Source organism: Nematolebias whitei, chromosome 8, assembly GCF_014905685.2.
Source record: "Nematolebias whitei isolate Nwh7 chromosome 8, NemWhi1, whole genome shotgun sequence".
Classification (NCBI taxonomy): domain Eukaryota; kingdom Metazoa; phylum Chordata; class Actinopteri; order Cyprinodontiformes; family Rivulidae; genus Nematolebias; species Nematolebias whitei.
In genome coordinates this window covers 18333371-18358175 of record NC_056505.1, presented here as the reverse complement: position 1 = coordinate 18358175, position 24805 = coordinate 18333371, and the positions used below count along the sequence as shown (strand labels likewise).

The following is a 24805-nucleotide window of genomic DNA, read 5'->3' as shown; positions in this document are numbered from 1 at the left end:
TGAGCCTGGTTCTGCTGGAGGTTTATTAAAAGGGAGTTTTTTCTTTCCACCGTGCACTGTGCTCGCTCAGGATGGGAGACTGCGACGGCAATCTGCTGGTTTCCTTAGATAGCTAACTTTTGCTAATTGGCATTTATGATGTACAGTATGTAAATGTTTTTGTTCAGTGCACTGAGTCAATGTTGTGCTTTGGTGCTATATAAATAAACTGAACTGAACTGAATTGAATGAAAGACTGAAGTGGGCTGGTGTCCTACCGTTCTCAGTGCCGGTGATCTGAGCCAGAATCTTGAAGGACCTGGACTGGGTGGTGCCTGTGCGTGGGCGCCAGTCCTCTGTGTCCTCCGTTATACGCTTTCTGCTGGCATCAGCATGAGTGGGCACGTGGTAAAAATGGATGTCAGTGTCCACAACGTGTTTCCTGGGAGCTCTGAGGAAAGGACAGGAAGAGAGAGATGGGTGACGTCAGGAAACATCACTTCACACCCACTTACACTTCATTTATCTAGGAAGCTAAATTCAAAGTGTACAACACTTCATATTTGACTTAAAGGAACTGGACTTTTTGAAGAAAAGAGTTTACATTAAATAAATCTATAAGTAAAGCCAACAATGTGTGTATTTGTCAGGACAAGGGGTCACACCACAATTTATTTGACATATTTGAGACAATACCTTGGTGGTAGCTGCAGAGGTTTTCTTAGAAATCAGTAACAAAAAGGAAGAAAGCAGGACAGATCAAATAATGAAAAGAAAGTATGAAATAGCATTTACAATCATTGCAACTGGGAAAAGACTTACTTCAAAACATTTTGAGGTCCACTAACAAAGAGTCAAAGACAGAAGAAAAACAAAGAGGGGGAAATTATTCACTTCAACTTATTCTTTTCATGTAACTCCAACTGAAGCTAAAGTGAAATGTGCTGTCAGTGCTAGCACAACACAACACAACAAGTTAGGTTAAATTACAAAAAATATATATATAAAGTTATATTTTCAACCACACGGTGGTGCTTTTGAATCATGCACAATTCTGTATGTGTAAAGGAAGTTCTCGAAACTGTATTTTAACAGACAGTATTTTAGAGTTTGTCCTAAATCATATAATGTGAGCAAACGTGCACTGTAGCTCTGAAAGTTATGAAGACAGAGAAAGATTCAGTTTGTTCAAACTGTGTTTGTGCAGAACCACTCAGGTCTTGCTTGGCGATGGGGGTGCTGAGATGTTGCAGTCTAGCTGTCAGTAAATCAACACTTAGACCAAACACACACTCATACAAACACACACACACACACACACACACCTAAGAGTGTTTCCCAAGGCCTCCTGTCAATAAATCACCTATATATATACTGTCTGTGAGAGCTCCATGAAGCTGATCACTGATTTATGATGTTTTTGAGTGACTCTCAACACGTTCTTGTTATAGCAGCAGTGATGCATTAATCTCAATTACTGTGATGAAAATGTACAGCTGTCGCGAAACTGTGTCACTGATAAAGAAAAAAGCTGATTAAAACAGGCCGAACTGAATCATTTGTCCTGTTTAATATTTTTACTCAATTTAAATAAAAAAAATGTACAAAACTAAGCATAAAAGCAGTAGAACTTGTTAAATGATCACAATGAAAACCATTTGAACAGAAAGGAAAAGCCTAACACAAAATGACATTACTGCCAGCAAATATTGAACTAAAATGAAGTCATGCATTCGAGGAGTGAGATACGAGCACAGATGTGATGAAAACCAACCCTGAGCATGCTGCAGTGACTAACTTTGTGATTGGGGCAGATGCTTTAGTCTGCAAAGCAGAGAAACAGAGATTGTAATACGGAGATCAAGAGAGAACACTGACAGATGCATTGTATATACATTTGTTTTTCTGGTAAAGCAAAAAAATAAAATATAAAAGCAGTGACATATTTTCTTTGTACCTCCCCTCTGAAACAAACCACACAGTTCATGCAAGCAAGATGCAAAGATGGATCCACAAACTGGGATCAGGCACCAGTCTGTTCTTTGTTAGGCCTGGCTTCATTAACAAGAAGATGCATTAAGTCCTGAATCATGCAGACTTTGATTAATGGCAAGGCTTTTGAAACAGCTTACCTATTTCTGTAACTGTAAACTCAGTTAATGTTAAAACTGCAATCAAAAAGTGAAACGCTTTTGCACAAGAACTGCAAGTTCAAGCAGAGAATAAATCAGAACCAGATAAAGCAGAGAAAGATCAAGTTAAAGCTTCAATTCAAGCATTTTTTTTAATGGTCATAAATGTAATCTGAAATACTCCTCCATGCAGAAATATAGCTTGTGGCAACGTGTGTGTGGGTGTGTGTGTGGGGGTGGTGTATGTTATGGAAATCACTGGCTAATGACTAAAACAGAAACCACTAATTGTTCTATAAAAGTGCTCAGAGAACAGACTAACAGACTGAACGTGATAAAAAATTAAAAAAACGCATTTATGATTGAATAAACTTTCTTGATAAAGCTGTGTTAATCTGTTGAGGCATTTATCTAAATCTGCATGAATGTATTAATAAAACATTGACTTATTAAATGCTGCACAGATGAACCGACCAATCCAGGCTTTATAAACACCGCTCTGCAGCGTCACAGGACGTTAGGTTTACAAAGAGGGTGTTGAGACAGAAAAAGACTCGTGTTGGAGTTGATAGACGACGAGGGAATTTGTGTCGACAACAACAGTAACAGACAACTTAGGTCTAAATGATAATGCCAGAAAAAAAGAACATGGTCTACAAGTCAAATAATATAATAAGCATAAAAACAAACTGATGACAGGATTTACAGATAAAATAGTAAGTTTTTTTTTAAGTGGGAATCTGTAAATACTTTGTAGAATATGACTAAATACCCTATCTGACATATTAAAGCTTTAAGAATTATTTTATTTTGATGTAACAAAGTTTAGTTCTGAGTAGATTGAAAACCTAATATCTAAAATCAACTTAGATTAGAGTTGATTAAAAACAACTCCAATCTCAAGCTTTTTACAAGTTTGGTATTTTATACTGTATATCCTTAAAATGTTATCAAAATCACAAAGATAATTTGGCAAAAACTACAGGAATTCCTGAAGGTTTTTGAGCTACAGACAGATTATGTTATTTGCACAACCATATACTGTAACTCTATATAAACAAGTGTCATGATAAATGTGTGGACATGGAAATGTTGTTTTTTTTTGTGTTTGCATACATCTATGATTTAACTTTTCATGGTTAGAGCTGAAAGACAACCACCCAAGTTCAAACTAAAGCTACAAATGTTGTTGTTTAATATACACCTAGAAGAAAATGTGTAACTTTACCATGATTGTCACTTTCATATGCTAAAAATGATCTTGAATTGTTGTTTCGTAAAGAGTTTTTTTTTTTGTTTTCAGTACGCACACTGAAGAAATGTTTGCTGCTAAAAAAGTAACAGAAATATTGTTGAAGCAAAAAAAAATGGAACAAGAAAAATAAAAATAAAAAGATATAAAAGAGCAGTAATTTGGTGTAATAGGAAACTTATGAGGTAGTTTCAGATACAAAAAAGAATTATCACGTTCCCAGTTTAAATTTGGGAGGAAAGATCGAACTTGACAAGCTTCAGAGGCAAAAGTGGATGAGTTTAATAAAACTAGCAACGAGGAAAAGGAAAGATCTTGACAGCCTCGAAAGAGAAAACTGGGGAATGTGAAGAGATGAAATGTTTAAAGATTACAGTTTGTTATGATGGACTCCACTCACCCATTCAACTGAAATGGTACGACTCCACCCTGACTCTCCAACAGGCCCCGCATCTGCCCCATGGCCACCTCGCACGCATTCTCAGCAGAGTACAGGTTGATTGGTGTGTTGTACACCGATGGCTGGGGTGGAACAAGGACCGTGGGGGAGGAGGAGGCAGACGATGGGTAAGAGAAAGGAGGAGGGGATGGGGGCCGAAGAGGTGGAGGAAGAGGACTAGTGTAGGATGAGGCAGGAGTGAAGGCCGAGGATGGGGAAGGGATGACGGTGGTGAACGGTGACTGTGAGCTAGGACATTCACTCTGTGATGGACACCCCCCATAAGGTCTGGGGACCTTGTTGTAGGGTACAGAGCAACGAGGTTGGGGGTGAAGGGGAGGAGATGGGCGGGTGATGGCTACTGGTTTAATGATGTCTGCTCTGTCGCCCTAGCAACATGAGAGAAAAGCATGCAAATACACACAAAAACAAACAAAATAATACAACACTGATGTCTCCCAAGGTGTGTTTGAATATGTTTGTCCATATAGTTTGTTTAAATGATACAAAAAGTATTAAAGGACCTGTTTGTCGGGCAGGTTGTTGAGGAGACATCAGCGTTTGTATGTGTATTCCACAATAAAATCATTTCAGCAAACATAAAACGACATGCAGTGAAACAGTTGCATGGTATTGTTTCAGAAGGGTGCATATATGTAAAGTTTAATAATTATTGAATTTGCTCTTTACTTTTGAAACTTTTACAACTGTGAAGAAATTAACTACTCACGTGAGAAATAGTTTACGCAATATCCTAAAATATGTACCCATTAATGAAAATGTATGTGAATTTGAATCTAAGCCTTGGCTTGCTGAACTGGATTTATATTTTTTTTGTGGGGTGGAAGTCATTTTGCTGTACCTTTGGGGCCACCGGAGGAGGTTTACAAACACTGGAGGTCCTGAAAAAAGAGGGAAAACACATGAATTATTTTAACTCCTTTATCACACTGTCTAATGTGTATTATTTGCACTCATCTTCATCAATAATTCCCCTGCAGGAACGTTCTACAACGTCCTTCTGCTCATGTTTGTGATGTGTGATATTAATGGTCCCATATAATCACTCCTACTGTGACCAGTCCGTGAGGAACAGAAAGAACTGATTGTTTTTGATATCCTCAAGGGCTGATTGATATATTGATATGATAGAGTTGATGTGATACGGTGACGTGTCTCAAGCAGAGGCCTTGAATCAGATCCACTCCTTCCTGTCTGCAAGCGGACCTTTTGATGACGGCTCGGACATGGAGGTTGAGGGGCTGAGGCCTGGGCTGGAGCTTACTCTGTCCAGTCTAGAGAGTTAGAGCAGGTCAGGGTTTCACACGGATGAGAGCGCTGATAACAGTGTAATCTTGTAATTGCATGTTCTGTGAATTGTTGGACTGCTCTCCAAAGCTTTGTAAATAAATCTGATGAACTATACATTGGTCTGTTTTGGGGAATCTTCTTTTATCCACGACAACATCAAGATTTTTTTTCTTGTAAAAATGGCAATTTTGTAACTTGGGTACAATTACAGTTGTTATTCCAGAATGCTTACTGTTGTTTTTGGAAGCCATACTGTCAAATAATGCCAGAGTTGATAAAGTAAAGAAGAAAAAAAAAAAGTGGCCAAACAGAATTGCAACCCAAACCTGAGCTCTCACAAGGTTTCTGTCATCAGCAGTGACTAAATCACAAAGAGTCTCACCTGGCCTGCATGTTCAAAAAGAAAGAAATTTGAGTTCCCGGGGCTGAAGAAAGTGATTTGAAAGCAGCTGTTTTTATTCTATTAAAGACAAAGTTGTTTGAGCATCGTTCTGTAAAGGTCTTTGAAGGAACATTGTTTGACTGCACATTCTATAGCAGAAAAAGATGAATATATAACTCAACATAAATAAAGGGTTAAGTAAACTTTGCAGTAACTGAAGACACGCAAATGTCAGCGGCCTTGCATTCCTTTCAGAGCAGCTTCTCTGGAAACTTCCTCAGGGAGGTGCACAACACTTGTCCTGGTGAAAAACACATCAGTCTGCAGATACAGATACTCGTTTGGCCTTTTCTGTCTGACGCTTGTTCCCTGTGGGCTTGCCAACAGTGTTGATGATACTGTGACGGTGTTCCTTGAATGTGATGGTGACGTGATCATCAGTGACATTTTGTTGCAGGAACTGGTCAAAAAAGATTATTTAAGGTAACTTTCATCAGACCTGTTGTGGTTATCATTAGGGTAAAATAAGAACAAAAAGTGACGTGTAAATGAAGCACAAAGAAAAGGACATTTCTATTTTGACTTAGTTGCAGTTTGTTGCAATAATTATGATTATAACAGTTGGAAAGTTCACTTATTTCTCCTCAATTGGTGCAAATTTTGTTAGGAAAAAAAACCAGCTAATATGTGTGCTGTGCCCACTTGCCATGTTTTACCTGCATATTTAAAATGTTTATTCTGCTTTTGATTCTTGTTGTGAGCTTCAGGTACCTCACATCCTGATTATCGGGTGCTTGATTGGCGTCTGACTGTCAGTGCCTTTGAGCAACCAGTTGCAATCACATGTCCACAATCTTTGGCCAAACTCTATCACCCACAGTGATGACACAACACAAAGCATGGTTTATCGAAGACGACCTTAAGAATTTGAGAGTAAAGAGGGATGGACTGGCCTGTCAGTGGTCCTGACCTGAACTCTACTGAACACATGTGGGTCGGCTTGCGTTTGTTCCAGAGTGGTCAACACAACCACACTGGCTGATCTGTGACTAATGCTGGTTAAAGACTGGGATGCCATCATACATCATTGCTTAACCAAGCTGCTGAGCGGCATGAGGAGAATGTGCCAAGGTTTTGTGGCTGTGTATGGTTCTTCCACATGATGCTCAGGTCCTTTTTTTTTTTTTTGTGAATCAGTTGTGAAAATTTCAATATATCTTGTTTCTTCAGACCAATTATTCAAGAAACGACACCAAACAAGAGGTACCATTAAAGGGGAAGTAATCAAGCTTTTCATAAGTACAGATTAATTTCCAAGAAGCTTTGATACAAAACAAACAAACAAAAATGTCCTTATATTTTTGTGCTAATTAACAGATTTGTGACATTTTTTTTGTTTTGGATCTTGTTATAAAGTGATAGTGTTTTTCATTAAAGATACTATAATTAAAATGTGCTGATTGTGGTATTTGCTGAAGTAGTGCAAATATAATCAGAGATTCTTTATTGTTGTTCGCATCGCATGTGGTACATGTAGTAGAACGAAATCTAAGGGATTTAAAACAACTGTTAAGTTCAATGCAAAAATCAATGCAGACTTTTTCCTGTTTTTAGTATTTTACCTCATTTCAAAATGTAGCTTGATTTTATTTTGCTTTATATCACTATTTTTCTTTACTTTTTATTGTATATGCATTTTATGGCTGTTTATAGTTGTGTGTACCTTATCTGTGGTTTGACTAAAACAGGTCTCTCTTGTAATTGAGTCCTCGTGACTGAGACTAATCTGTATAAATAAAGGTTGACTGAATTATGAATCCCAGAGTCTGCCACAAAGACTCAACCAAAGACAAAATAATTACCAAAATCTCAAAAATGTTCCTGATTGAAAGAACACACCTCATTGTTCTTGTTGTTTCTTCATTACAGCATCACCTGTATCCCTACATTTCCATGGACACACTATACTTTAAATAGTCCTCCAACGCTTGACTGAGAACTGCTCTCACTTGCAGAACACACAGCATGGAAATATGGTTGGTGCATAAGGTATGATGGGGAACACTGGGGTATCAAGTGGTTATTTCAAATCTGACCCATCATCTTTGTTGGCTGTTGCTGCGATTACACTGCATCTAAAAGTAGAAAACACCAACATGGAAACATGATGCAGTCACACACTCAACTGAGAGAGAACTAGAAATCAGAGATCGAGTTCTTTCAAAGGCTTTTCCAGCACTTTCTTTGGAAATATATAATTTCAGTTTGTACAAGTTTACCTAAGATCCCATTTACTACTTGAACTTGTGATCCCAATGAGAGCTCAAGACTCATAGTACTGTGCATTTTCTCACAAACCATGTACAAGTGGTAACTTATCTATAAATAAGTCATATCTTTCACACTATACAAGAAAGAAATTCCTCTTTTGTATTGTTATAAACGATATGTTTGCCGATCTGTTTAAATACTTAAAGTGACAAATGTCTGTGTGCTGTTAATGATCTTGCCACACGTGTGAATATGGCACAGATTATAATTTTACAATATCTGACAAATAGTCAAATAATGAAGCCATTTCAATATTTTATTAAGCGCAGGAATAATCTTTGACACCAGTTTACTCCCATTTGAATTTAGGTACCCTATTTTTCAGACTATAAGGCGCATTAAGCGAATCAAAACAGTCAGATAAGTCAAACTTTATTCAACTCATTTGCAATAACCACATAAAATTGGTTCCAGGTCAGTAAGCACAACTAGAATTAATACATAAGTCACACCTGATTATAAGGATCATTGTTGATTTTTGAGAAAATTGAAGGATTTTCAGTGCGTCTTGTAGTCCAAAAAATACGGTAATCATATTGATGTGCCCAGGCAAGATAAAATAAAGTTGTTTCATGTCAAAATGGGAAAAGTTTAAGTTCAAGCTATAAAAATAAAATAAAAATTGCTTAAAAATACGCTAATAAACATTTTGATTTTATTTCATTTCCAAACCAAGCACTCTTATTGATTTTTTCTTGCTCTCTTCTTGGTCTTTCATTAAATGGGAGGTGCATGCTGTCGATACACCTCTAGTAAACAGTCTGCCTGGTTACACATCTTTCTAGGAAGTGAAGAGTTGACACTTGCAGACAAGTGAAAATGAAAAAAAAAAACGACCTCATGCAGGTCTTAGGTCAAAGAAATTATGGAACCAAAACTTTGACTTTTTTAGTTCCATCAAAAAAATCAGTTTAACGTTTGTGTCATAAACTGCATAACATTTTAATGATTCGACTCCACATGACTGTATAAACAAGAGCTGCATGAACACACTTACACATAAACTAAAATATAAATCAGCAAACATGTTACAGTATCTCTTCTTCAAAGCCCCTAAAGCCACATGTGCCATTGTGTCTGATCTGTGTTCTTTGCTGTGTATTTGGTTTTAATCTCTTCAGTCTATTTATACTCAAATGACACCACTGAACAATGTTCCCAGGGCTTTGCCTCAGCAATCCATCAGTTTCTCCAACGAGCAATGCCACACCCCTCCAATAATAAAACAATGACGACTTTTGTGTTTTTATACTCAAAAAGTGCAATTATAGACACACATCCATAAAAACGTGATGTTGAAAACCAGAAGAGCCTTTGAGGTATTCAAAGTTTTGTGGTGGTTTTGAGTGAACAATCACAAAACGACATATGTAAGAGTAGTATATGAATAATAAAATAAAACATTTATTTATTTAGTCTTTTTTTTATCTCCCCTTTACTCCTAAGGCTCTTTGCTGACAAAAATGTGGTTTCAACACCTTCAGTCTGAAAATGTCTTGTTTTTATGCTTCTTCACTTATTCACATTCAGCCAGTCTAGTTGGGAGGTATTCGTTCTTAGCTATTTTTAATATTTAAGCATATTCTCAGCAGGGTCCAGGTTCAGATTCTGGAAGTTTACAGAAATTTAACAAGTTTATTTTGTTTTTACCAAAGTTTTCTTTAATGTTTTGGGTTGCAATTTATTGATATGATAGAACTGGTGATATGTGACTTATCTGTGCTGCTGATTATCCATGCTGCTGATCTCATGCTGCTGCTGATCTCATGCTGCTGTATTCATTCATACCCATCTGCTCACCACAGACTCATATTCAAGCTGCTGTTTAATGTACTGTATTATTTTATATTAATGTTTAATGTACATCTTAAATCTTTTGGTGTTCATTTGGGGTATATTGCAGTGCATTAGATCCTTTTATACTGTTTCTTTTTACACTTTGTATTTTTTGTTTGTTGGGTGTAACTGGGACCCTGTGTACATAATTTAGTTCCACCTCATGTACCACATGTGATGAGAATGACAATAAACTTGACTTGAATTTGAACTTCATGTTTAGTTTCTCAGTGTTTCCCATCATTATGACTGACCTCACTTTTCCAACATGATGCTGACATCATCGTGCTTGACCGTAGGTTACAGTACAGTGATGCTATGTATCTATTGTTTCCTCCACGAACAGCACTGGAAGTTTTCATCATTTTGTTGAAACAGAGTTCAGGTGTCTTTTGGCACAACTTTTGCAGGTTGTCAAAACAACCTCTGTCTTGTTACTGCACAGAAAGACTGAACAGAAAGTGTACAACACTAAAAGGCGCTCTACTTGTCTAAACAGTCTTTTTGTCTTGGATAACAGAATTTGATCAAACTAGAATATCTGTATTTTTATACATTTTCAAATTGTGTTTACATTCAAATGCTGGAGGCTGCTGTGCATTTGAGTTTTTGTCAAATGCTGCAGGAACACAAGGGTTTTCTCTGAGCTGAGCCTACATGTAAACTGAGATTCACATGTGTGCCAAAATGCTTTTAATCTCCTGACTTCTTCACTCTTCATCACAATTATAAGAACAAGTCTAAGTCTCTCCCAATTAAATCTACTGAATGTTGTAAGCCATAGGTAGAACCCATTCCAAAATAAAAAAATAAAAAAACTCAGTTGCATGTCTTTTGAATACTTTACAAATAAAATATTTTAACTGTTGGTAATAAAGTATTAAAACAGTGGTATTGACCTATTGAATAGACAGAGGCTAATTACCAAATGTGTGCACCACATAGTCCATCTATCCAGGTTTATTTTTAGATTTAATGCGCTCTGAGCATACTCCATTTTTTCTGCCCCAACTGTCCCAATTCAGAAAAAAACAGTCTTAAGTTGTCAAGGTGAATTATTTATTGGCAGCGCTCGGATGCTTTTGCCTCCTCTTTCCATATTTTGACCCTCCTCCCAATTTTGCTGCTGCGAACTTGGAGCAAAATTGGTAACGATTAAAGCGTAGCGTAATGACATCTAAAAAATAGGCAGGTGTCACTTCAGAAAACAAACACCCCCTCTCGGCTTTCCTAAATAGATTTTGTTGTCTGCACCTCGTTAAGAGGAAATAAAGAAAGATGGTTTAACTTGACTGGTGTCTTAATGTATCTGGACAGGGGTTTAAATAGGCCTGGAAGCTCAGTCTGCTTGACATTATCAGCCTCAGATCTAGTGCTGTGATTGGTCTGAATGTGGTTTCATGCAAATCTAATTGAAATCCAAGCCCATTGAAAGTGTCTTTTCTCTACAATGCTTCACATTCCTTATCTTTCACCTCCCACAGTTCTGCGGAGGCCATGGCAGGCCTTTTTTTTGGTGGGAATGACATCAGACAAAACTGTAAAAGAAGCTTTGACACTGACCAGACTAAAAGAAAAAACAGTTCAAACTGCCTCAGCTTCCTGCCACCAACATTACCCTTAGAGGTGCACCGGATTCACTCCTGTGTGAATCACTGTTGAAATTGTTAAAATTTCAATAAAAGTTATGTAAAATGTCTAAATAAATATAAAGTAAGTGTTTTCTAGTTGTTGTTGTTTTTTGTTGTTGTTGTTGTTATCTCCCTAAAAGGCAAAAGTAGATGGCAGTTCTTGTGCATGTGTGCGTATTTGTCTGCCATATTGTTACCAAAACATTTCGCAAATCACTAGATTGAGTTTAATGAAAGTTTCATGAAAAAAAAACTTATTATGTCTCAGCTATTAAAGCTGACCCAGTTTAAAATGGGAACCTTAGCCAACAGACCTTAGAAAACGTCTAAATGGCTCCAATTCAGTCAGATTGACAGAAGTTGTGCTAACATTTGGTGTGGCTGTGGTTGAAGGTCCATCACAGCACAGCACTTTCTCCAAGTCCCACTCATAATACTTAAAACTTTTTTGATATAACGATTTAAGTCAACCATTTTTTGTCTTTTAGCAAAATTTCTAATGTATAATAGGATAGATTTTATTGAAACTTCCCAAACGTAGAAAAAAACAGTTTACTGCATGGTGATAAGATGGTTTCTGGGGCCCGCCCTCTCCCCCATCAACTCCTCAAAGGCATCCATGCCAAAGTGATTCATAACATCAAAGTTCATGCTCAATAATCCAGATACAAAATCCAACAATGTTCAGTCATGTCATCTGGACAGTTTCTTTTCTTTTTTTCTTTTTTTTTTTTTTGCTGAGACCTTTCGTCCTTCATCCAAAGGACTTCGTCAGTTCAAGGAGCCACGAACAAACTGAGTCCAACAAGCATCACACTCCCACAGTGGGAAAAAAAACAGTTTGCTTGTGATAAGATGGTTTCTGGGACCCACCCTCTCCCCCATCATCTCATCTGACGCAAGTTTTTTCCACTATGGGAGTGTGCTGCTTGTGGGACTCGGCTTGTTTGTGGGTCCTTGGACTGGTGAAGTCCTTTGGATGAAGGGTGAAAGGTCTCAGCAAAAAAAAAAGGAAAGAAAAAAGAAACCATCCAGATGACCTGACTGAGCAGGATTTTTACCTGGATTATTGAGCATGAACTTTGATGTACACAAAGGTAATTAATGATTGTACATCTGCAACTGATTACCTATAAAGAAGTTGATCCAATTCAAAATGGTGGCCGCAACTAATCAACACTATCTATCAGGACAATGGCTATAATTCAATCAATTTAATGGATACTAAGCTCAAATATGATGTGGCAGTAACTAGGAATATTTCACAACAGATATGAAGAGTGTGACATCTTGCAGTCTTGCATAAGCTTTTTTAAACTATTATTATTATTATTATTAGTATTATTATTATTATTCAAGATTTACTCAGAGAAACACAAGTCCATCATTCCTCCACATGATCTTAGTCTAAAACTCTGACATGAATAACCTTTGATGCATGTGAGATTTTAGTGTTTATTATCCTCTTCCATATGTCATAAACTAAACACCTTGTGCCAAAAATATTCAGAGGTTTTTATGAATGGAGTTTTTACCATAAAAACAAAAACCTCTTGTCTATTCATCTAATTAAATACAACGAGCTGCTGCCCGCACAGACATGACCTCATTAAGTGTTTGTAAGTTAATGGTCGTCTCCATGAAGACTTATTATATAAAAATTGTTATGTTGAACCACAGGTTTCTTGTAAAAAATGTCAGGTAATTGTAGAAAGGCAACATGGTGACATTAAATCCCTAAACCTAAAGCAACGGTGTTTCCTGGGGGTAACATGGCAACAAAGTGGCACATTTTATAGGAACTAACTATTAAACAGAAACAAGCAGCAGTGGAGTGGAACCTTGAGTAGTCCTAAAACAAAAATCCTGAGAGGAAACAGACACATTAAGGCAAAATGTGCCAAGGCAGGAGAAAGAAGGCAATGTTTCCAACAGCTTGCTGTCTTTAGTGCTGCAGAAAATATATTTAAAAAAAATGAGCATGAGCCAGGAGCACAGTCAGGGAATGAACATTTCAGCTTGAAAAAAAGAATTTGTCTGAATAAAAATAGAAATATGGGAAAGCTGAATGAAAAACAAATTGCTGTCAGTGGAATACAAAAGTCCAACAGCCAATAAATATTCATTTAATACTTGTAAGATCACCATTGTTGATATTTAGACACTGCTGTGTTCCATTCATCCAGAGGAAGACGTTGTGATTTTAAAACCCAGAAATAATCTTCAACTTTTATAGTTTTAATTTATTTTAGACAGTTTACAAAATAAAGAATCATAAAACTTCATTATAAAACTTTGTGTTCTGGAAAAAAAAAGTCTTTCTTGAGGCAAAATGCGTATTTGGTTTAGTGGTAGTGACTGAAACTGACCATGTCTGGAATGATGAGGTGATAAAAAAGAAGATGGCAAGAGCCTCGAGTCTTTTTGTTGCCTTTTAAAATCTAATTTAAACTTTTACAGCTTTGATTCAAAGGATAGAACCTGAAATGTGAAACTGAAGAAGATTGCATTAAGAAAGAAACACACAATAATAATAAAAATAAAAACATTAAAAACACATTTTCTTATAGTACTGCACATTTACTGAGATTAAAATGCAAAACCATTTTCAAACATTCTAAATAATTATACTTTATTTCTCCAGAATAGAGGAAGAGAGGAAATGTTTCACTTCTTGTTTTAAACTTTCACCTGGCAGTTCACAGTTATTTTTTTTAAATAGTTTTTAAAGAAGCAAAAACTAAAGTAAAAACTTGTAATCAGAAGACGGAACGACAGCCATGACTACAGTGAAGTTTAACGTGATCCACAGCTGGACCAGGAAGTGTTTTTCATTTACAACATCTGGCTTTAGGCCTGCTGAATGGAGCTCAGTCCCTCATACATTTAACAGTTTTGTTACTTTTCCAAACATTTTTATTGTTTATTGTTCATGGTGGTGCGATCACTGCACAGCTTGTGTTTTATTTAACTGATTTGTTACTTTGCAACTTTTTTTAACACTCACACACACACCATGGTTTGCTTATGTCCAAATTGGGGGCGCATATTTTAACTACCTACACACACACACACACACACACACACACTGATGAGTTGATCTTTGAATGGCAGCCACACGTCGTACAATCATATAAAACGGTGGCCCTGATGAGACAGTGGTTTTAAAATGCATGGCTCTGATATTAAGGATTATTATTATTTTTGATTCAAATTTTCATTTCCACTATTAAATATTCTTACATTAAATCCTAAATATGGGCATGAAGGAGGACTTGGAAACTGATAAAATCAAACATATTTTGCACACCTTTACTTCCACTATATGGTGGAACAAATGGCTAGGTGTGACCAAACGTGTGCGCACACGCTTTTTCTTTCGGGGTCATGAGGATCTGGTGTTTATCTCCATCAGTGTGAGAGGTGGGTACATTCTGGACAGGTTGCTAGTCCAGGGCAGGAACACATGGAGACAAACAACCATTCATGCTGTCACCCACACCCAGAGTTACCAATAAAGCTAACATGCATGTTTTAGTATGTGGGAGGATGTCTAGAACATGCAAACAGCACACAAAAATAGATCTCCAGGCTGGGGGGTGAACCTGTGACCTTCACACTGTGAGGAGAAAGCCTGAACAAGAATCTTGCCATATCTGTCACGAACCGGAAAAAAAAAAAAAAAAGAAGTGGACAAAGATAATGGTTGGATGGATGGATGGACGGACGGATGGATGGATGGATGGATGGATGGATGGATGGAAACAAATTGATCAAAAACCCTTATAATGTTATAGGTAACAAGATACTTTAGATTTAAAAATTAGGGAGAACAATTAATTAATTATTTGAGAGTATTTTATCTTATATCTGATATCTACTCTATCTTGGACAACATGAACAAAAATAGTAGATTTAAAATTAAAGGATGGTTAAAATATTTTAAGTATGCTTTATGAAACGTCTGCAGACAATTATCTTACCTGTTGCAGACCCCTGCTTAGAGAAATAATGTTTATTTGTAACTAGACTGAAGAGGAACAGCTTGCCATCTACAATGTTGAGCTGATGGTTAATACTGAAGTGCTACAGCTAGCTGTTGTTGCTGCAGTTTGCACTTACAAATAATCATAAATTATGTGTAATAATCACTTAATGTGAAGCTGATATTGATGTAAGAGTTCCTAAAATAGTGTTTTCATATATCATTGCAACCAATAAAATTGTTATGTTCTAAGCTGTATTTTCAAGGCAGCAGACCATTTTGTTCTTGGCAACACTCTGATTAGCCATTAGCTCTTCAGTTCCATCAGAAATAAATTTTCATTCTTCAAAGTGAGGTTGTTAAACAGCCACCTGCAACAGGTAAGATACTGATTGCTATTAAACTCTCTACAGAACTCCGATTTAAAAAAAATATATAGTAAATATCCCTTTAATATACAACACATAAGATGAGGTAGCAAATTAAGTGTGCAGTTTAACTACACATTTGGTCTTAAAAGATTTTAATTGTAATTCATTGTGGGCCTTTGTTGTTGTTGTTGCTGTTTTATTTAGAACTTCAGCTGATTTCACCAGGTGGTTTCACTGTTTCACTCCATAACTCGTGATCTAATTACTCTGCACATGTGAAATGTAGCTTATTATTTTATACAAGTACAGCTGATTCCACACTATTATATCTGTTGACTAGCTAGCTGATCAAAATACGAGCCCTTGACAAAAGGTAAGTTGACATTTGGCAAACAGCAAAGACAAATTTCAATGAAACAACATTCCCAATGGGCTACCTTTACAAACTTCAATTTTCCTGGAATTTGTGTTTCCTTTTGCTAAAACAACACACCTGAGACAGGTGTGTCAGATTTCTGTTCTCTTGGCGTTGCCATATCACCGGTGAATTCAGCAGGCCTCGTCAAAGAAGAGAGCTGTCATTCTTAGATGATCTCTGGGAACTGTGGGACATTAGTGAAGGACAGAAACAGGTGGGTCTACTTCAGCTCCCTGGGCTTTGGAACATCTTTGGCAAATATCACAACCACGTTAAGTGACAATGGCAGCTGCACAGAGAACCTGTTAAGAGTAGATGAGGTTGTCTTACAACTGATGAAAACACAAATATAATCTAAATTTAAATGAACTAAACAGCAATAATCCTCATTAGAACATGAAGACAAACTGATTCAGACATGCTGTTCTTGTTACATGCAGATCATTTTCAAGCAAACACAACATCCATAGTGGTCCAGTTTTAAAGAGGGGGTCAGAACAAGCAATAGATCATTTGATGATCATGAATCAGATACATTATGTAGCATTTTCATTCCCTCCATAAATCAAACAACTCATTATGCAACTCTTATTGTCTCATATTTCTGATGTGAAAGTTTAGGACACAGATCCATTTCATATTTTACTGACAGGATAACTGCATTGTGACAGCAGCTACAATGAATAGCAGGCTGGGTTTGTGAATTTGTATATATTGTGCTGTTTTTCTATTTTCTTAAAACTCAGCATAGCCCAGAAACTTTTATTTTTTTCTTCTTTTCTGAGTGGACAACATAAACAAAGTGAAATCAGACACCTCAGCTCTGTGTAAACTTCCCTCACCCAACCCTGCGCTCACACTCACGTCCACTTCAAGACTCAAAATAACCCTGACAGCTGCCTGCGATGTATTTTCTGACTGATGACTCTGTGTACACGTTCTCGCCTTGTGTTTGCTTTCTGTCACAGAACCCAGTCGGTTCATAGATTATGTAACTGTTGGGGTGAATCAAAAATGTTGAATTCATCCATAACTGTTTTGTTGTGAATGTAAGCGAATGGGATGAATTTAAAGTAAACTGAGGCCACGGCAGGAAAAAGGCTTTGCTATAAGTGTTACCATGGAAACACAAAAACAAACCTGCTCACAGTTATTCTGACAAAATACAAACAGCATTTGCAAGGGAATTATACAAATGTCATTAATTTTTGAGCAAAGGCTTTTAATTGCATTTGCATGATTTGCTATATGGATGCACAGTGGTTCAGCTGGTAGGCCTCTCGGCGAGAAGGTCACCGGTTCAAATCCTGGCTGGGGACCTTTCTGGGTGGAGTATGCATGTTCACTCCGTGCATCCAAAAATATGCATGTTAGGCTAACTGGTAACTCTAAATTGTCCCTAGGTGAATGGTTGTTTGTCTCGTTTGTCTCTGTGTGTCCCTGTGATGGACTGGAGACCTGTACAAGGTGTCCCCCGTCTCTCACACAGTGACTGCTGGACATGGGCATCAGTGACCCCCATGACTCGAAAAGGAAGAAGCATGTGAAGATGGATGGATGGATGGATGGATGGATGGATGGATGGATGGATGGATGGATGGATGGATGGATGGATGGATGGATGGATGGATGGATGCTGTATTTGTATTAGAATTTCTGGCAAATTTTGGCCAAACTCTTGGCATGAGTTTGCAAAATCAAGCCAATTCAGTGTGAGACGTCAAAATGTACTTTTTATTTTTGCAAGTTTGTATCAGCAACAAGTCCCCTAAGTAGAGCCCCTTACTGCCATAAGGATTATTATGGCCTATTCTCGAGTTTTAATGACTCGTTTAATGGAGAAACTAGACGACATAGATGCACTTGCAACAGTCTGAGATCTCCAAAATGATAAAAACAAATGGATTCAAATGTTGGTATACACACCAAGAAAAATGTGTTTCAGTTTGGACCTTTTTAAGCTAACAGAGGACATTAAGGCTGGTTTTAAACACGGTTTCTCACAGGCCAAGAAAAGACCCATGAGCTTCTTAATAACTTCACTAGGGAATAAAGCATTTACCCAGATGAAAGTAGTTGATGCAAAATACAAAGGCATTTTTTCTTGTAGACCTGAAAATTTGGTTAAACTGAACACTTTAAAGTGCATTAAAATCTAAATAGAATAATAAATTGCTTAAAAAGGGTTATTAAAGTGTTGAAACTTTGTGAATATGCCGTACCAATGAGACTGCTCCAGCAGGCTGTCAGAAAACAGGAAGTTTTGTTCCGCTTTTGTAACTCTTGGCACTTTTAAAGACAAACTCTATTTTTTTATTTAATTTTATCAATCAATCTATTGATCAATCAATCAATTGAGTTTTAGTTCTATAACACAACACAAAAGTGAAATGCTTTTCAAAGTGCAACAATGTTCAGTGAGGTCATCTGGACGGTTTATTTTTTTCACGCTAAGATGTTTCATCCTTCATCCAAAGGACTTCTTCAATCTGAGGAGCCACCAAACAAAACTGATCTCCACAAACAGGATACTCCATAGTAAAAGAAACAGTTTTCTGGTGCTAAGATGGACTCCGTGGCTCGCCCTCTCTTCCGGGGCCCGCCCTCTCCCCCATCAGCTCCTCTGAGACAGTCATGCCAAAGCGGTTCAAAACACCACTTTGTTCATGCTCAATAATCCAGGTATAAAATCCAACAATGTTCAGTCAAGTCATCTGGAAAGTTTCCCTTTTCTTGCTGAGAAGTTTTGTCCTTCATCCAAAGGACTTCTTCAATCTGAGGAGCCACCAAACAAAACTTATTCCCACAAACACCATACTAGTGGAAAAAAAAAACAGTTTGCTGGTGCTAAGATGTCCTCGAGGGCCCGCCCTCTTCTCAGTGGCCTGCCCTCTCCCTCGTTAACTCCTCTGAGACAGTCTTGGCAAAGTGGTTCATAACGCCAAAGTTTATTCTCAATAATCCAGGTAAGAAATCCAACAATTTTCAGTCAGGTCACCTGGAAGGTTTCTTCCTTTGCTGAGACGTTTTGTCCTTCATCCACAGGACTTCTTCAATGGGAGGAGCTACCAAATAAAACTGATTCCCACAAATAGCATACTCCATAGTGAGAAAAAAAAAAAAACTAACAGTTTTGGGGTATGTCAAAAACTTTCAAAAAAACTGTTTTTTCCACTATGGAGTATTCTGTTTGTGGGAATCAGTTTTGCTTGGTGGCTCCTCAGATTGAAGAAGTCCTTTGGATGAAGGACAAAACGTCTCGGCAACAAAAGAAACTTCCAGATGACCTGAGTGAACAAGGATGGATTTTATACCTGGATTACTGAGCATGAACTTTGGTTCTTTTCAAAGTGCTTTGCAGGAGGGGAAAAAGAAAAACAAAGTTTGATCTAAAATGCAAACCTCATGTTTGTGTGTTTTCATATGAACAAAATATTGTTTTGATTTGGGATCAATGATCAAGAACAATAAGGAATTGAAAGAAGTTCTGTCAGTGCAGAGGAAGCTGTGATGGATTATTATTTTTTTACTTTCTAACCACAGTCCAGACTAAATGATTTATCAGTGTTGGTCTTATTAATTGTTGCTATGACATTCAGTAAAACCTGTCAGAAACTTCTCCATGTATGCGTTTGAGTCTGATAAATATGTGTGTGTATTGTATGGACACATGTGCGCCACATGTGTCTCCCAGACTTCTCAGTCTGTGAAAAGGAAATAGACCATTTAGCAAACAAGATGCCGATTGCTTTTATTGGTCTGTCCAAACAGAATTCAGTTTGACAAATCACTGAATAGCCAGAAACTAAAAGGCATTTGTTAGTAGTAAAACTTTACGGTGTAATTTAGATAAAAAACAGAGCGGAGATGTTTTTACATTCTCGCTCGCTGCTGTCGATCACTGTGATCTATAGTTTACAGATGTTAGCTGAGCCGATCCTAAATGGGCAAACTTCATCTTCATCACTGTTAAAAATGTTCTCTTATCTGTCTGCCATTTTATTTGGACTTCTTTGAACTTTTTTCAACTTTCATTCTTTGTTGTTTTTCAGCACTTCACCCTGTCTGTCAGAGCAGGAAGGCTGCAGCAAAAAAGTCGTGGTTTGAAAGAAACGTCAAAAATCTTAAACTAAAACAAAAACTTTCAGTCTGTTGTCAAAACAGCACAGAGCACATTCATAAACTCAAGCCAAGGTTGAAATATTTGGTAAAACGAAAAAGGTACCACTTTACAATAAGGCTACCCTTATAGATGGCTAATAAATAGTTTATAGATGTTATTAATTCCTCTATAAACACTTTATAAATCATTAATAACTGCTTATTATGCATTAATTAAGGGTGACAGAAAGACAAAACTGAGCAGTTTCTTACCAAATAGTGAGCCAAATCTGTTCACCTATATGTTTCATCTAGAGTTGTTATATTAAACATTTCAGACTAAGTTCTTACCTTATAAGCACAATAAGTATTTGTAAACCTAATATTAGTTGTAGATACTTATAATGCAGTGATAAAGTACAATATTATATGGTAAAAAAATAGGTTTACAAATTCATTCATTCAGCCTTTATTTAGACAGATAAATCCCATGTGCTTATTGTGTAAATAAGTACATATTGTTTCAATAAGTATAATAATAATAATAATAGTAGTAATAATAATCACAATAAGTAAATGCTTATTGTGCTTACAAGGTAGTAATTTAGTATCTATAAACTGTTTATTAGTCCTCTATAAGGGGAGTCTTTTTGTAAAGTTTTACTACTAAATATATATTTCCTTAGTCTTAGTTGTTTCCTTTTGTGTTCAAAATTATTTTTGATTAATGCATTTGATTAATAATGAGATGTCACAGTTTGATGTTTATTGACTGTTCAGAAGTTTTTTTTTATTTTACTGTTCTGTTTTTTTGTTTGTTTGTTTGTTTATATATTAAAAATTTTTTAGTTGAGTAATTTTTTTAAATTTTGTTAATGCAATTCTTTCATCCACCTGCCTTTCATCTAAATCAATCTGTTGACACTCACTAATCACTCCTCTGTAGATATTGTCTTTGGTTTGTCTCACTTGGGGGTGGGGGGGGGGGGGGGGGGAGGGTTCTTCATACCTGACTATGCCACCTCTTTGATTTGTTGCAATTTGGTTATTAAGAAGTTGTATTTATTAAACTACTTCTGGCATATGTGCATTTGGGTCCTTCTACAACAACTCACCATTATTTGATCAATCTGAAGTTATGGCCAAAACTGTGACTTATGAAGTTGCACCAGTCTGGACCATTGCTCTTTCAACCATTAACGGTCATAATTAAAGTTAATTTTGTTTTACAGTAATTTTGATCTACAGCTGAAATGACATTCACATCTCTGCATTTACAAACAGGCAACATCAGTTATGAGAAAAACTCCCTTCTCACAACAGACCTGAGTGTGGTCGAAACAAGAACATAGATGCTCAACAGAGGGGACACTGCACGTTAAACTGATTTCTAAACATTTTGGTTTTTATCATTTAAAACTGTAAATGGCTCACTTAGCCTCTGTCATCAAGTATCCACCGAGGAACATCAAATCAACAAAATAAAATAATAAAAGCTCTACCTGCAGACAAATGCATCAGAAACTTGAACTGAGAGCAACTCTTTCTCTGTGCTTTGCGTGAGATATGTTTCATTTATGGATTATTTTTGCCTGAGCTGCCTTTAATATGAGACCAAACATTTTCATATTTTGGTACTAATAAAATAAATACTAATAATGATTGTTCAAATAAAATAAAGAAACTGTGAAAGTGGTTTCACAGAGGAATCAGCTTTAAACAAATCTTGATCATTCTGACACAAAAGTGAGTAAAGGGGAAAGGAAAGTTTTAAATTATATCTTTATTTCCAGTGTTCATTAAAGTGATAAATGATTTCTAAACACTTCTTACGGCAATATTAACGTTCCTGCATTATCAATTAAGGAGAAGGATTGGAGATGGAATGAGTGGGGAAACTACAAATGTCCACTCTTAGTCTTTTGACACCTATTATACCCTATACACCCTATTATACAGTATATATGATATTATATGGGGGTTTTGGTTAAATTTATTATATATATGATATTATACAAGGGTTTTGGTTAAATTAGAGGGTTTAACAAAGAGCTGAATAAAGTTTGGTGTTTGATGATTGGTAGTTATGATACTTACAAACACGCATTTCGAGTTAATATTTCTCGGGTTTTTTCCAGCTTTTGAATTGGAAAAATTACGTTCATGCCAGGATAATATATATATATATATATATATATATATATTTACACTATCCCTGAATAGTCAAGGCAAACTGGCAAAACTTAAATTTCCTGTAGATGCAACACAACTTGTCAGCTTTTCCTTTCTTTTCTCATTTCTTTTTTCAGTCTGTTCCCTGTTATCATTCCTTTAGCTGAATGATCCCGTAGCATTCTCCACTAAAACATACAGGTGCAAAGAAAAAGGAAGAACAGAGTGATACGTATAAAACTAAACGAGATGAGGAACCAGCTCGGTTTGTTTTACTGTGTAAAACCTTTAAAGACCAGATGTTGACCTCAGCATAACACACTGAATATCCAGAAAGTCTATCAAAGTTTCAGTGAATGCCAGGCAGAAAACAAAACAATCCATGTTCCCACATTTTCTTTCCATAACTGTACTATAAACTTAGCTATTTTGTATAACTAAATATGGAAAACAAGCAAGCTCAGAGCGTTGGTATGTAAATGAACATCAGGTTTTGACTTTTAAAGTCCTTCAAAAATGTATCCTTCTTATGTAAAATCACAGTTTTTACTATGCATGACTAAAAGCCAAAGTAATGCATAAGACTCTGTGATCCAGATTAGTGAATCTGTGCTGTGTTGTTCAGTTTATCGAAAGGCTGTTGGCATATAAATTCAAATTATTAGTTTTTGGTCTTTTTATTTTTTCTTCCTTCATCACCTTCAAAATTGTCCATGTTAGATGACAAGATCTAAGTTCAGAAATGTCCTGATGTCATCAAATCATTTGTACCGTTGTATCATTTCACCTAAAAATGCTGTAAAAGTGTTTTATTGAAGAATCATTGAAGATCATGTCTACCCAGTTTTAGCTTCTCTCTGTTGGCTCCCTGTCAAATCCAGAATTGAATTCAAAATCTTACTTCTAACCTACAAAGTTCTCAACAACCTTTCTCCATCTTACTTTGTATATTCGGGATCTTATTGTTCCATATTTTCCTAACTGAGCAATCAGACTGCAGGCTTACTCGCAGTTCCTAGAGTTTCCAAAAGCAGAATGGGAGGAAGATATTTCAGTTGTCAGGCTCCTCTCTTGTGGAACCAACTTCCAGTTTCTGTCTGTGAGGCTGACACATTGTCCAGTTTAAGACTGGGCTTAAAAACTTTCATTTTTGATTAATCCTATAGTTAGTGTTGGCTTGTTACGCTGCCTTAAACTTAGATTACTAGAGGACACATTGACCTCATTTCCTTAAATTAATTGTTAAAAATGTAATAGTTTTCATTTGATACTATTTCTATCTTAACATGTGATTCTTGACCTGCCATTGTGTATCTGTTCCTCTCAAACCCAGCCAGTCGAAGCAGATGGTCGCTTGTCCTGAGCCTGGTTCTGCTAAAAGTTTCTTCCTCGTGAGGGAGTTTTTCCTTTCCACTGTCGCCTTCATGCTTGTTCAAGATGAGCGTTCTGTGATGGAGTTAAATTCAAAACAGTCTGCTCCTCAGATAAGTAGTGTTAAATTATTATTTTTATATATAAATGTTTCTATTCAGTGCTCTGAGATTACTTCTGTAATGACTTGGCGTTGTACAAATAAACTGAATTGAATTGAAGGAAAACCATTGTCTTGTTATAAAGTAACCTTTTTCCCTTGGGTCTTTAAGCCTTTAGGAGATCGTTACTCAACCATAATTAGATGTGATGAAATCTGCCAAACAGCAGCAGGTCAGAATTTTCAGTTTTGCCTTGAATATTTTTGATGATTTATTGGTGTATAAAGTTCAGAAAGGAGGCCTATTATCAGATGCTGTATGCTTGGAGTTTCCAAAGCTACATATCTTTTTGTTTACTAATGTTTAAAAAAAAACTATCCAGTTTTTCGACATTTTAAAACTTAGTCATTCATTTGGAAAAAGAGCCTCCACTTTGACAACTTGTTTTTTCCATTGGTGTCCTTTAACTAGACAATATATCCAGCTCTTGTTTCCTTCATCATGAAGAAAAAACTAGATGATAAATGTCTTTGACCAACAGTAAATCCACACACTGACTCGGAGTTACAAAGAGTCATGTGATATTTACTATGAGTAGATGCTCTGCCTTTTTCCCAAGGCTAAAAAAAATCAGTTTGACACCATTTATATAGAGTTTAAAAACTGGGCTCATTTGGGCTAAAATGAGGGGAACTTGTTTAGTTTACTCCAGGTAAATAAATAAATTATACCCCTCAATGAGCTACTTCCAGTTTTTCAACTTATTCTCTCATAAACCTTGAATCCAAAGGGACAAGGGAAGCCTTGATGATCCCACAGCCTTTAAGTAAAAAAACACAGATCTACTGTTGTTGCCAAAGATCCAGACAAGTCAAACAGCAGGAGGACCAGCTGGAAGCCACACATACAGGCGCTTTGACAGCAACTCTTGACATAAATCAGCTGTACTGTACAGTATTCAACTAAACACTGAAGTGTATGCCTCAGGGAGGA

General features: G+C 36.6%; 1 protein-coding gene across 1 annotated transcript in view; it reads right to left on the bottom strand.

The window, feature by feature from the left end:
* The window catches only part of pdlim5a (PDZ and LIM domain 5a), a 73583-nt gene that overhangs the window by 27310 nt on the left and 21468 nt on the right, over positions 1-24805 (bottom strand). Inside the window, exons 4-6 of the mRNA XM_037681016.1 lie at positions 4665-4704; positions 3764-4191; positions 258-430 (exon numbers count right to left, since the gene is read on the bottom strand). Coding sequence (XP_037536944.1) covers positions 258-430; positions 3764-4191; positions 4665-4704 — 641 coding nt within the window. The remainder of the gene's footprint in view (positions 1-257; positions 431-3763; positions 4192-4664; positions 4705-24805) is intronic.